Below are 15,325 nucleotides of genomic sequence, written 5' to 3'. Positions count from 1 at the left end.
ACTGAACGGGGGAATTTTGTTTCTATCCACCTTATATTTCTGTCTCTACCTCCCCAGAGTTGGGATTAAAGGTGGGAGTTTCCCATGTGCTAGGATCAAAGGTTGAACTCCCAAGTGCTGGGATCAAAGGTGTGAGCCACCATCATTGGGATCTGTTTCTCTTCTAGACTAGTTCAATCTCTTGTAGCCCAGGGAGGCCTTGAACTTGTGATCTTCCTGCCTTCTCCTCTCAAGCACTGGGATTAAATGCCATCACTGCTTGGTCTCTATGGTTAACTATTGGCTAGCTCCACCATCCGATCTTCAGACAAGCTTTATTTGTCATAACACAAAATATCACACACACAGCACACATACATTTTACCTCCATCTAGAAGAAAACATTTTAACTCAATGACTGAAACATCGTAGAAAAAAAGTTCAATGATAACTTTTAAAACTATTTATATGAATATTAAAAATTTTTATTTTCTCAATGTTTTTGTGGTTGTTATTATTATGTTGTTATTCTGGAAACTGAATAACATGTATACAAGGCAAATGTGTTCAACCTAGCTTTGGCTCCAGCCCAAATGTTTAAATCACTGAGAGGCGTTGAGTCTTTTTCCTTGGTAAATGGGGTCTAATTTGCTTACTGCTGAATGGAAGTATTCTGTGGAAATATATATGGAAGGATACAAAATTAAAAAAATGACTGTCCCCAATCATTTACTACAAATGCTCAGGAAATGCTCACCATGTAAAAGAACACACATTCATGAGACAAGTGTGTGATCCTACTGTCCCTTCTCTTCCAGCTCCAAGACTTTTCTAATTAAAAGTTATCACGCTCCCTTGCCATTCAGCCTAATGTGCTGTACACAGATGCTACAATGTGTTTTTTGCAAGTGACTAAAGAACGAGTATTTTAGAGTCAATATTTGGTTTACAAGTAGAGAAAAAATTTGAATACAGCTTCCAGTCCTTACTATTGCTGAGGCCTTTGACAGAATATTTAAGTCTTGAGTTTTATTTTCACAACACTATAGGAAGAAATAACACAAATGACTTCTTTTGACTCCAGGAAGAGTAAATACAAAAATGGATGGAAAATCACCTCAAAAGGTGCATGGAAACTAGAAAGTACTGGGGATATTTTCCTCATGTGGGTGCTCGGGTGTTGGAGATTCTGATGGCTTTTAGTGCCTTTCTGGCACCACAACATGGGTTTTCTACCATCTCAATTCCCTTTAATCAGTTCTAAAGTGACTTTAGTTTCAGTGCGAATGAAAGCGGTTTTATTATATAGAAGAGGAGTAAAACTAGCTTTAGTTATCCATGGATAACAAGCAGAATATTGTGGCAAGGACAACAGACCATAATCATTTATCATTTCAACCTGTAGTTCCATTTTTATTGTGAATTCAATTATAAGTTACATCATGAGAAGTTGAGATAAATTAGTACAAAGAAGAAGTGATAAATATTTCCTGGAACCCCTTTAAATGATTATAAGTACAATTTTCATAGCACAAGTATATACATGTGTGAGTACATATAGATGAAAACAGTCCCCATGGTTCAGGCAAACTGAAGAATTGAGGTGGTGACCTTACTTATGGGACAGAAAGGCTCAAAAGCTGTATAATTTACAAGGCATGTGCTAGTCTGTTTCTGAGCACATGCAGAAGTGTGGACACTCACCTGGGAAACTGTTGTACCAGTGCATTCTTACCTTGGACTGAGATCTGGGGTTCCTGCAGTATTCAGGCTGCAAAGCTGTACTTTTAGGTGCTTCTCTTTCCTTCTGCCATGGTTAGGTGGGTCAGTCTCCTGCTTGGTTTTAGGGGAGGTGGCTGTGGAGACTCTGATTGGTGAGTGAAATGGTACTGTCCCCGAGGCTAGTTGCTTTAGGCTTAAACCTAGACAACTCTTATTATTTCCAATCTTTTTATTGCATGAAACAGAGGATCCCCTTGTATAGATGGGAGAGAGGGATGTGGTCTCCTCTTCCTCCACCTCTTCCTCCTCTTCCTCATCTTCCACAATGGATGGAAGTCTCTTGTTGATGCTTCCATTCCCCTTGGGTTCTGCCTAGATCAGTGGATAATACAGATTAGTACATATCGCCAAGAGGCATATCATTCATGCCAAAGGTCCTACTGAAAAAGATCAAAATCCTTAGAGATTAGTAAACCTTTGTATGTTTTGCTCTTAATTTCCAAGTTTTAAAAGGTTCTTTAGTTTTCACACCCAGGCTTACCTTCTCTAAAGAAAGATATTAACAGTCACAAAGGAAAAAAGCTAAGTAACATATAAAAGCAGACCTATAAGAATTACACCTGACTTCTCAGTGGAAAAAAATGCAAGCCGGAAAGTCCTGTTCAGACATTATGTGGACACTAAGAGACCATGGATGCCAGCCCAGGCTACTGTACCCAGCAAAACATTCAATCACCATTGATGAACAAAGCAAGATATTCCATCACAAAACCAGATTTAATCAATACTTAATTACAAACCCAGTCCTATATGAAATACTAGAAGGAAAACTCCAACCCAAGAAAGCTACATCCACAAAACTGCAGACAATAGATGATCTCACAGTAGCAAATCCCAAAGAAAGTAAAAACACACACAATAACATCATCGACAATGAAAACTAAAATAACAAGAACTAGCAATTACTGGTCATTAATATGCCTTAATATAAATAGACTTAATAGATCTAACACACAAGCTGGTGTAGTGATCCTAATAACTAACAAAATAGACTTCAAACTAAAATTAATAAAAGAGATAAAGAACATCATTTCATATTAATCACAGAAAAAAATCTATGAGGAGGAAATCTTGATACTGAATGTCTATGCCTCAAATACAAGGAAACCCTCATATGTAAAAGAAAGACTACTAAGTCTTAAATCAAACATTAAACCCTACACACTAATAATGGGAGACTTCAACACCTCATTCTCACCACTGGACAGGTCTGTCAGATAGAAAATTAACAGAGAAATAAGGGGACTCACAGATGTTATGACTCAAATGGGCTTAGATATCTATAGAATATTCCATCCAAACATAAAAGAATATACATTCTTCTCAGTGCCTCATGGAACTGTCTCAAAAATTGGTCACATACTCAATAACAAAGTAAACCTCAACAGATACAAAAAATTGGAATACACCATGTATCTTATTGGATCACCATGGCTTAAAATTAGAATTCAACAGCAATGCTAATTCCAGAAAGCCCACAAACACAAAGAAATTAAACAATGCTCACCCGAATCATCAATGGGTCAAGGAAAAAATAAAGAAAGAAATTAAAGACTTCCTAAAATTTAATGAAAATGAGAACACAACATAATCAAATTTATGGGACACAATGAAAGCAGTATTAACAGGAAGAAAGTTCATAGCACTAAATGCCTACATAAAGAAACTGAAAAAAAAATCCCACACTAGTGAGATATCAGAACTCCTGAAAACGCTAGAACAAAAAGAAGCAAACTCACCCAGGAGGACTAGATGACAGGAAATAATCAAATTGAGAGATGAAATCAGTAAAATCGAAACCAAGAAAATTATACAAAGAATCAATGAGACAAAGATTCGGTTCTTAGAGAAAGTCAACAAAATAAACAAATCCTTATCCAGACTAATGAAAAGACAAAGAGAGAATATCAAAATTAAAAAAAAATCAGAAATGAAAAGGGGGATACTACAACAGACATGAAGAAAATACAGATAATTGGAAACCTGTATTCCACAAAATTGGAAAACTTAAGCGAAATACCAAAATTAAATCAAGACCAGATAAGCAAATTCAATAGACCTATAACTACTAAAGAAATAGAAACATCACCCAGAAAAAGAAACATTCATCAAAAGACTCCCATCCAAAATTAAGCCCAGGGCCAGAAGGTTTCAAGTCAGAGATTTTCAAAGAAGTAATATTAATACTCCTCAATTTTTTCACACAATTGAAACAGAAGGAACATTGCCAAACTTTTTTTATGAAGCTACAGTTACCCTGATACCAAAACCACACAAAGACATTAGTAAGAAAGAAAATTACAGACCAATTTCACTTATAAACATTGATGCAAAAATACCCAATAAAATACTGGCAAACCAAATCCATGAACACATCAGAAAAATCATCCACCATGATCAAGTTGGCTTTATCTCAGAGATGCATGCAAGATTCAACATTCAAAAATCTGTCTATGTAATCCACCATATAAACAAAATTTAAAAAAACCCACATGATCATCTCATTAGATATTGAAAAAACCATCAGCAAAATATAACATCCCTTCATAATAAAGATCTTGGAGAGAGCAGGGATACAAGGAACATAGGTAAACATAATAAAGGCAATACACAGCAAGCCAACAGCCAACATCAAGCTAAACGGAGAGAAACTCAAAGAGATCCCAGTGAAATCAGGAACAAGACAAGTCTGCCTGCTCTCTCCACGTTTACTCAATATAGTACTTGAGGTCCTAGCTAGAGTAATAAAACAGCAAAAGGAGATAAAGGGGATATAAATCAGACAAGAAGAACTCAAACTCTCACTATTTGCTGATGATATGATAGTTTACATAAGTGACGCAGAAATTCTACCACAGATTTCTACAACTCAGAAACACCTTCAGTAATGTAGCAGGATACAAGATCAACTCAAGAAATCAGTTGCCATCCTTTACACAATAATAAACGGGCTGAGAAAAAAATCAGAGAAACATTACCCTTTTTAATAGCCATAAATATTGTAAAATATCTTGGAGTAATTCTAGCCAAACAAGTGGAAGACCTATATGACAAGAACTTTAAATTTCTGAAGAAAGAAATTGAAGAAGACATCAGAAAATGGAAAGATTCCCCATGCTCTTGGGTAAGTAGAATTAACATAGTAAAAATGGCAATGTTACCAAAATAAATCTATAGATTCAATGCAATGCCCATCAAAATCCCAGCAAAATTCTTCATAGACCTCAAAAGAACAATACTCAACTTCATATGGAAAAACAACCCAGGATAGCCAAAACAATTTTGTACAATAAAAGAACTTCTGGAGGCATCACAATCCCTGACTTCAAACTCTATTACAGGGGTACAGTACTGAAAACAGACTGGTACTGGCATAAAAACAGACAAGACCACCAATGGAACCGAATCAAAGACCCAGATATCAATCCACATACTTATGAACAACTGATTTTTGACAAGGAAAAAAATATATAAAATGATAAAAAAAAGCTTACTGAACAATGGTGATGGCATAACTGTATATCAACATCTAGAAGAATGAAAATAGATCCATATATATATATATTATATATCGCCATGCAAAAATTAAAGTCCAAATAGATCAAAGACTTCAACATAATACCAACCACACTGAACCTCATAGAAGAGAAAGTGGGAAGTACACTTGAATGCACAGGAGACCACTTCCTAAATATAACCCCAGTAGCATAGACACTGAGAGAAACAATTAATAAATGGGACCTCCTGAAACTGAGAAGCTTCTGTAAAGCAAAGGACAAGGTCATCAAGACAAAGCAACAGCCTACAGGATGGGTTAAGATCTTCACCAACCCCACATCAGGCAGAGGTTTGATCTCCAAAATATACAAAGAACAACAACAACAAAAAAAGATCTTCAAATGAATAAATAATCCAATAAAATATGGGGTATAGACCTAAACAGAGAACTACCAACAGAGGAATCTAAAATGGCTGAAAGACACTTAAGGAAATGTTCAACATCCTTAGTCATCAGAGAAATGCAAATCAAAACAAATCTGAGATTCCATCATATACCTGTAAGAATGGCCAAGATCAAAGACACTGATGACAACTTATGTTGGAGAGGATGTGGGGTAAAGAGAACATTCCTCCAGTCTTGGTGGGACTGCAAACTGGTACAGCCGCTTTGGATATCTGAATGGTGATTTCTCAGAAAATTAGAAAACAACTTTCCTCAAGACTCATTAATACCACTCTTTGGTATGTATTCAAAGGATGCCTAATCGTGCCACAAGGACCTGTGCTCAACTATGTTCATAGAAGCTTTATTTGTTATAGCCAGAACCTGGAAACAACCTAAGTGGTTCCTCGACCAAAGAATGGATAAAGAAAATGTGGTACATTTACAGAATAGAATATTATGCAACAGAAAAAAAATAAAATCTTGAATTTTCTGGGCAAATGGATGGATCTAGAAAACATCATATTGAGTGTGATAACTGAGACCCAGAAAGACAAATATTATATATACTCACTCATAAGTTGCTTTGAGATATAAAGCAAAGAAAAACAAGCCTACAATTCCCAGAGAAGATAGACAACAAAGAGGACCCCAAGAGAGACATATATTGATCTAATTTACATGGGAAGTAGAAAAAGACAAGATCTGAGTACATTGGGAGCATGGTGACCAGGGGAGAGGGTTAGAGGGGAGGGCAAAGGAAGAGAGTGGAGTGGAGAGAAACATATTGCTCAATAAATACAATTAAAAAACAATAGAGACAATAACTGATGTGGGGTAGGGCAGTAGAGTGGGGAATGAAAGAGACAAGGCTAACTCCCCTGAAGTAATACAGTGATTCTTTCTTAGACACAGACATGATCTCTGGGTATGCTCACTGGTCAGTTTATTTGCAGAAAATAAATTCATTTTCTGTGCTTCAGTCTCCTTTCCAGATCCAGTTGTGTGTACACAATTAGAAATAGTTCCTAGTGAAAATAATAGAAAGCAGCTGAGATTATTATTTGATTTTCATGAGCTGCTATTGTGATTACGCCAACCAGTGGTTGGTTCATTGGTATATTTGAATTTGTGATTTCTATAATAGGTATAATGAAACAACAAAAATACTTTGGTGGCTTAAAGACCCTGGCTCATTTAGCTTAGGTGTTAGCCACTAAGTGAAACAAAGTATTAGCTATTCAATTTTTTATTAATCTAAATACCTCAATTTTTTAATAGTTCCTGGCTCCATATTTTTTCTAGCTACATATTTTAATCAACTTTGCAGCTTTGCATTCTTTATTGGAAAGTCATGGTACTGCTTTTCCTTGTTTATTTTGTTTTCAATAGCATTTAATACTTTGTGTTTTAGCAAAAATTAGACCCTCATGGAATTGTACAGGATCACTTTATACTTTCATTGTAGGACAGAAAAATTAGCTTGCCATGCTAAAGATACAACAGGGCAAACTTTTAAAAGAAATGAAAAATCTTAAATACAATCTAAATTAAGTCGGTTACAATGGCATTGAAAATTCACTCATCCCTTCATTTGAAGAAGTCTCCATTGGTTCTATTAAAACCCTCTGACTGATAACTTATAAACTGTTCGTATTTATGCTGGTTCACTCACGTCTCATAATTCCACTTTGTCAAGGAGTCTATTGCTTTGAGCAAGTCTCTTGAAAATTGACTCTTACAATTAAGACAACAGTTCCTACTTATATCAAGAATTCATTCTCTTACAAGCATCATTGTAGACTGGACCTAGACTTATGCCTTTATTAGATACCTAGCCTGCAATTAGTCTCCTCTATTCAGGAGAACTCACATGTGGTTCAAATGGGGAATGTCTCTGAGTGCCCCAGGTGTCTGAACACCTGGTTATCAATTTGTGGCATATTTGGGGAGGTGATGCAGTCTTGCTGGAGAAAGTAGTCACTGGGGTGAGCTTTGAGAGTTCACAGTCTTGCCTTAGTTCCAGGTTGTTCTCTCTGTTTACTGTTTGTGGCTGAAGATGTAATCACTCATTGTCATGCACTGGTCACCAAGTATGCCTGTTATGCTCCTATCATGACGGATCCTTGTCTCTCTGCAAGTGTAGTCCCAAAAAACTCTTCCTCCTATAAGTTGTCTTGATCATGGGATTTTACCACAGAAGCAGCAAGTCACTAAAGTGACTAGTTACTTTCTTCAGGCATCTGTGTAATTATAAATACAAATGCTTCAAAATTGGGACCCCTAATTTCTTAAAGTGGATATTAATGGGCATAAAAGTTTATATATTCTGTCATATAAGAGTAGTGGGTGACCACTGCTATCTGTGAGCTTAGCATTTACAAGTTTAACTGAATTATTGTGGATTATTATTTTAACTTGGCAAAGATGTGTTACATTTGTTTATGTTGTGGAATATTACTTGAACTATGTGAAGGTATGTTACTTTTGTTTCTGCTGCCTTGATTAGTGATGAAAAGATGTGTTACATTTTTTCTATGCTGCATTTGTATTTATGTCTTGTATTTGTTTCACCTTCACTGCCCAAGGCATTTGATTAGCCAAATAAAAACCTGAATAGCTAGGTACAGAGGGATAGGTTGGGCTGATGGGCAGAGATACTAGGAGGAGAAATCTATGCTCTGGAGAGAAAAGGAGGAGAGAATGAGAGAGAAACAGAGGGATACACCCTGGATCAGAAGTCAGGCTGTCAAACACTGGAGGATGTAGGAAAGTAAGATATAAACAAAGAAAGGAAAAAAATCCCAAGGCAAAATGCAGACAAAGAGAAACATTAAAATAAGAGCTAAGATAAGGAAGAACATTCATAACTAATAAGAACTCTCTGTGTCATGATTTGGGAGCTGGTTTGTGGCCTAAACAAAAAGCCTGGTACACTGAATGCAATGCTTTAATTTTAAACTATGACCCTTTAATGCCTCTAACAGAATAATGTGTGTGTGTGTGTGCGGGTGTATGTATGTGTGTGTGTGTCTAGCAGTGGACATTGAAAGCACCGATGCAGCCACAATAAACATTGGACACAACATGAAGATGCAATGGATAGCATATGCTTGCAGTTTTGCACGTTATTTGAGTCAGTAAAATACTTCTCCTGCAAAAGTCTGGTAAAAAGTTATAGCCAAAGATTTCTTATTCCTTTTGCATAGCATGTTCAACAATAAGAAGCAGTGCCATCTGTGTGGCAGACATAACAAGAACAGATGGGGACACTTGGAAAGAAGCAAACAGATCAAACTAGGCTTGCTCTATTTCTGTGACACTAATCCGTATATTCATTTATTTAATGTGGTGTCACCACAACAAGCCAAATGCAAAAGCAGTTGACATTAAGAAATAATAATGAAAAATGAGGTAATTGATGAAATGGAGACCAAAGTACAATGCATAGAATCAATCAAACAAAAAAAAATCAGCTTTTTGAAATAATAAAAATGGCAACCTTTAGTCAGAGGAACCAGAAGTAAAACAAAACTCAAATTAATAAAATTAGAAATAATTCAAATGAGATCCATGGAATTGAAAAAATATTTCAGAAACTTTCTTTTAAAAAATATAGAAGAAATGGATAAAATCCTAGACATTATTCTCTTCCAAGATATTAACAATGTAAGCAAGAAATGGGGTTTAAAAAGTTGCCTTTGTTTCTCTACAAAGAAAACCCCAGCGCTGAACTGGCTGCTGAATTCTATCAATTTTATCCTTTAAGGAAGACATAGCATCAACATTCCTCAAAACGCTCTGTAAAATGGAAAAAGAAAGAACACTACCAAACCTCGTTTTATGATGCCACTTTTATCGTGATACCAGATCTTGGTAAGTACTAAACACACAGAATAATGGTTGCGTTCTAGGTCAACCTTGGCAGCATAGCAAAAAAACAGAAAATAAAAAAATATAAATCAAAAGCCAGCCATACCTGTGAGACTGCCGTTTTGTTTGATAATCTTGATATTACCTGAAAGAACAAACAGCAGACTGTTTAACAACCATTTTAGACATTTCAATGAAGTGTGTGATAACAACTCAACAACTGAATTTTTAAGATCATTTCACTCACAAAATGAAAAAAAGTCCTGTCAATCAAATTGAGACATGTCATCAAATACAAGAAATATTTCAAATCTCAGACATGCAAAGATACACCTTAGAATGAATTATGACCCCAGAATATATCTTGTATAAAGCAGAAGAGTACCCTAAAATACATATTTTCTATTATTTATTAAAAATCTATGGAAATTATGACATATTCTTAAAACATACTCTGATATTACCCATATCTTTTTAATGTAATTACAGCTTCTTATATTTTTTTGTGTTAATAGATGCTATAAATTAACAAAATTTTATTCACATGTACAAATACACTTAAAATAGCTCATACGGTGAGTCAGACATGTTTTCTAAATCTGTCTCCCATTCATCATTTACATCCTGAGATGTTTAGAGAAGAAGATGTGTTATTACTTATGCACATGTGGCATCATTATTGCATGTATACAAATACATGTTTCATCAATGCTTAATTTTATGAAAGCAGTCAGCCCATTCTGCATCTGCTTAGTTGTGTAAATATGCATTAATCAGAAGCATTTTAGGCATAAGTTTGCAATAATTCTTGAAGCAGAGACAAATAAAGACAGTTGAATAATTATAAATGTGAAAAACAAGACAAAATTATGGCGCTCTTGATATTATGGTAGACAAGAAAATGTGCTTCAAAAAATCCTGTTATTTGCAACTTGGGCTAAAGAAAGAACAATGACATCTAGGAAGCTTCGATGTCGGTGAAAAGATGAGATGGTGAACCTAAAGTCTCGGGATGTGGGTGGGTATCCAACTCCAAGTCTCTTGACTTAAGATTTGGCATGAGTGCGCCTCAGGTGGATTTTCTCTATTAGGACCTCTCAGTCATCTTTGTGCCAATGAGTAAACATGGGATCTCATTAGAAGATAGGTTTTGATGCAGGAGGCCTGGGCTGAGTTTGAGAATACATTTTATTCTTGTAAATTCTACCAATGCTGCTGACCATGAGAAAATTGGAGGGCAAAACATTATAGCTAACATTATGGTTATTGTCATTCTTTGTCAGTTTAGCATTCAGCGTGTGATTAGCATCTTGAGAAGCATTTTCAGGCATAACGCCTGTGCACTCTCATTTTGATCCTCTAAGGTAAGTACTTTAATACATCCATACCTCTAAATAGGAAATAAAAGTACTAGACAATATAAAGACTGTCTCAAGGTCTCAAGGCACCTTGGAAGTGAGAGCAGATTAGTAGCTACAGGTAGCAAACATGACCATATACTTTTATTTTCAATTTAAATAATATTAGTAGTATCTTTATTAAAATATCATTACAGCATTTCCTCCAATTCCCTTCCCTTCTTCCAACCCCCCCATCATGGCTCCCCAACTTGATACCTAGCAAATTACTGGCCCCCTCCTCCATAACTGTTATTGTTGTGTGTATATAATATACAAATGTAGATATAACTTGCTGAGTCTGTCCAGTGTTGCATGTGTATGATGTCAGGACTGACCAGTTGATACTGGATAACCAATTAGAGTATTCCTCCATGAAGGAAGGCTACTTCTCTTGTTTTCAACATGCCTTAGTTGCCTGTAATTATTTATTTAGGTGCCCAACCATATTAGGGCATATTAAAATATGACCTGTATGAGATGTATTTTTATTCATTTATTTTCTTAGATTAACAAACATGGCATTATCTCATCTCTTACTGGACTTGAATGATGCCCAACATGAGGCACCAATTTGTAGTAAGGAGGAGCAGGCTGTGTCCCACCACCTGGCTAGTTTAAGCCCCAAAATAATCACACAGAAATTGTATTAATTAAATAGCTGCCTGGCCCATTATTTCTAGCCTCTTATTGGCTAACTCTCCCAAATTAGTTTAACCCGTCTACTTTAACGTGTATTGCCACTTGACTGTGGCTTACCGGCATGAGTCTAACCAGCGTCCATCTTGGGCAAGAGAACCATGGCGTCTGCCTGTCTCTGCCCTTCTTCCCAGAATTCTGTTCTGTCTTCCCTTTCTACCTGAGATCTGCCCTATCAACTAGGCCAAGGCAGTTTCTTTAATAACCAATGAAAGCAACACAAATACAGAAGGGTCTCCTACACCATGGACTCATTTATGGTCTAGAGTCAAGTGGGACTAAGTAGACTATATAATATAATACACACATATATGTAATTCACTATGAATTTATGCTTGGTAAAATTCCAGCAAAGATAAACTCTTTGAATAAATAAATAGTTCATGTTTTGAAGAGTACAAGATACATTCATTCTAGTAGCTAACACTTCATGCTCTTCTAGTTTATGTATTGGAAATCCAAGAATTTATGGATAAACTTGACCCTCGAGCTTCTGGCACAAAGGATTTCATACCTATATGGTAACAGGTTACCTTGAGAACTTGAGAGTATGTCTTTAACACATCAGACTCTAGCATGTTAATTTTAGTGGAAATCTCTTTCAGTTAGTAATGAGTGGGGTATACTAACACAGGCTTAAAAAATATTCAGGTCAGGTTATAATAACTGTACAAGATAAACCCAATCCATTTCAGCATCCAAAGGGTAGAGCCTTGTGAGGCCCCCATCCATAGCTAAGGAGCTATAGGCAATTGATGGTTTCTGGGTGAGGAAGAGTGAGTTTTCTTCAGATGCATAGTCCCTCCACAGGTTGCTTATGGTTCCATGGATGATACCATCCCCAAGTGCATACTTGGCAGCACAAGTTAGACTCAGTAGGTTATACATTCAAAAGATAACTAAGAGAACATGAAGTAAGGAAAAGGGAAAGGTGGTAGGGAAGAGCTGAAGTTGGCAAATGAGGATGTATATGCCCAAAATACATTGTATCCATGTATGAAATTCTCAAAGAATAAGAAAAAATAGAAAAGGAAAGAAACCAGAGATTTAGAGAAACTCCTTAATCTTAGAGATCAGGGAGATAAGTAACTTGCCCATGTCATCTGTTAACAGCAGACTTTGTTGATTATCTGAAAGAGTGAGCTTCTGTGTCTGGGCTACCTCACTCAAAATAATGTTTTCTAGCTCCTTCCATTTTCCTGCAAAATTCAAGATGTTGTTATTTTTCCTGCTGTGTAGTACTCCATTGCATAAATGTACCATGTTTTCCTTATCCATTCTTTGGTCGAGGGGCATTTAGGTTGTTTCCAGGTTCTGGCTATGACAAACAAAGCTGCTGTGAACATAGTTGAGCACATGCCCTTGTGGCATGACTGAGCATCCTTTGGATATATACCCCAAAGTGGTATTACTATGTCTTGAAGAAGGTTGTTTCCTAATTTTCTGAGAAATCACCATACTGTCATCCAAAAGGGTTGTACCAGCTTGCATTCCCACCAGCAATGCAGAAGTGTTCTTTTTTCCCTACAATCTATCCAGCATAAGTTGTCATCAGTGTTTTTCATCTTGGCCATCCTTACAGGTGTAAGATGGAATCTCAGAGTTTTTGATTTGCATTCCTCTGATGACTAAGGATGTAAAACATTTCCTTAAGTGTCTTTCAGCCATTTTAGATCATCACATGTACTCACTCATAGGTGGAGTTTAAACATAAAACAAAGAAACCCAGCCTACAAACCACAATCCCAGAGAACTTAGACAACAATGAGGACACTAAGAGAGACTTACATAGATCTAATCTACATAGGAAGCAGAAAAAGACAAGATCTCCTGAGTAAATTGGGAGCATGGGGATCTTGAGAGAGGGTTGTAGGGGAGAAGGGAGAGGCAAAGAGGGGAACAGAGAAAAATATAGAGCTCAATAAAAATCAATAAAAGCATTCAAGAGCCAGAAATAAAAATAAAAAAGAGTGAGCTTCAAACACCTTTTACCTGATTCTAAACCATCTTAGATGGTGAGCAGCAAAACTAAACTTCCACTCAAAAAACTCCCACTCAATACAGGGGGGCAAGAAACTGATACCAAACATACAACCAACAACTTCACTCCAGAGGTCCAAGTCCTAGCTCCTAGCACAAAACAAAAGGAATATAAAAAACCAAGACAATATCTCTCTCCAAAGACCATTAATACCATAAGAATCTTCCCTAACAAGGACAAACCAAGATGTATCTGGAGAAACAAAATTTGAAATAACAAAGATAGACACAGTCAAAGAGTTCAAGAAGTGTAAAGAGGAGATGAATGAACTCAGAGGCCAGGAGAAAACCTCTGAAGTCCAAAAAAAACAAACCCACAAACCATTAACTAAATAAAATAAATGACATCAGTTCAGAATATGAAAAGTGAATTTAACAAAAAGAATGAAATACTAAAGGAGAAAAAAAGCCAAGTGAAACAAATAAAAAATTCAACAACTCAATAAAAAGATTCAGGAAAGTTTAATCAATAGGCTAGATCACAAAGAAGACAGAATATCAGAACATAGAGAAAAAGTAGACCATTCTGTCAAAGAAAATGATACATTTAGGGGGTTGCAGTGATGGCTCACCAATTACGAATCCACACTTCTTTTGGAGAAGACCCAAGATCAGTTAGCAGTCCCACACTGGGGGACTCACAATTACCTGAGCTCTAGTTCCAGGGAGATCTGACACCTGTGTCCTCTGCAGGCATCTATGTTCACATGCATAAAGTCAACAAACATGTACACACATACATAAACAAAAATAAAAAAAATCATAAAAAAGAAAATTATGTTTAAAAAAAAGAACCTCACAAGCTGGTCAATGGGCAAGCCTCTTGCAGGCAGGCTGCTCCAGCACCATCCCCATTGGACGCTGTGATCGACGATTCTTAGTGTTAGGAATATTTCCTAAACGAGCTCTCTGATGATGCAAAAATTCCCAATCAAGCCAAATCAAAACAAGCCAAATTAAGAAATATGCAGGTTTAATGGGAGATCTGAGCTCTTGGGTGGCCCTGAGGGAGAAACAGGAAGCTGCAGAAAAGCAACCCCCGGGAGCAAGAAAGGGGATCACGTGTTCTTCTTTTGGGGGATCACTTAAGAACCCTGGGGAGTGGTCCTGACCCCACCCCCAGGGAGGGGTCAGGATCTGGCCTGCTGGGATTTGAAGTCCAGACCAGGCCTGGGGGCTGAGATACATGCCAGGGACTGGGGCCTAGGCTCCCAGCCTAACACTTAGTCTGTCCTCAAACTCACCCATCCCATGAGAACTCAGTGGTTCCCTGAGAAACAGACAAAGATTGCACAGAGCACACCAAGAGTAGCTTTCTGAGACACAGACAGCAAATACAAGGATTGGATCAAGAGGCAAAGACACTGCCTGTACCAGGTGGAGGAAGAGATGTGTAGTAATATGAGTGGTGGGGCTGGGTCTCCAGCACCCCGGCCACCTCCGGCTAGCTTTACCTGAAATAATTACACGGACACTGTATTCTTTTAAACAATATGCAATAGTCCAGGCAAGAACAGTTTCTTGCCCAAATGGCTATCAAACTCCATAAGGATCCTCTTCGATGCCCACCTTCTTCTTGAAGTAGATTGGTGCTGCCAGGAGCAGAGTGTCT

At 36.9% G+C, this 15,325-nt stretch overlaps 1 protein-coding gene across 1 annotated transcript in view; it reads right to left on the bottom strand.

Annotated features, from left to right (window-relative positions):
• The window catches only part of Kcnh8 (potassium voltage-gated channel subfamily H member 8), a 484,346-nt gene that overhangs the window by 19,733 nt on the left and 449,288 nt on the right, over window positions 1–15,325 (bottom strand). Inside the window, exons 12-13 of the mRNA XM_005368749.3 lie at window positions 9,684–9,722; window positions 1,715–2,073 (exon numbers count right to left, since the gene is read on the bottom strand). Coding sequence (XP_005368806.1) covers window positions 1,715–2,073; window positions 9,684–9,722 — 398 coding nt within the window. The remainder of the gene's footprint in view (window positions 1–1,714; window positions 2,074–9,683; window positions 9,723–15,325) is intronic.

Source organism: Microtus ochrogaster, unplaced genomic scaffold, assembly GCF_000317375.1.
Source record: "Microtus ochrogaster isolate Prairie Vole_2 unplaced genomic scaffold, MicOch1.0 UNK40, whole genome shotgun sequence".
NCBI lineage: Eukaryota > Metazoa > Chordata > Mammalia > Rodentia > Cricetidae > Microtus > Microtus ochrogaster.
The sequence above is the reverse complement of the archived record's forward strand: the minus strand, read 5'-3'. Positions and strand labels throughout refer to the sequence as shown.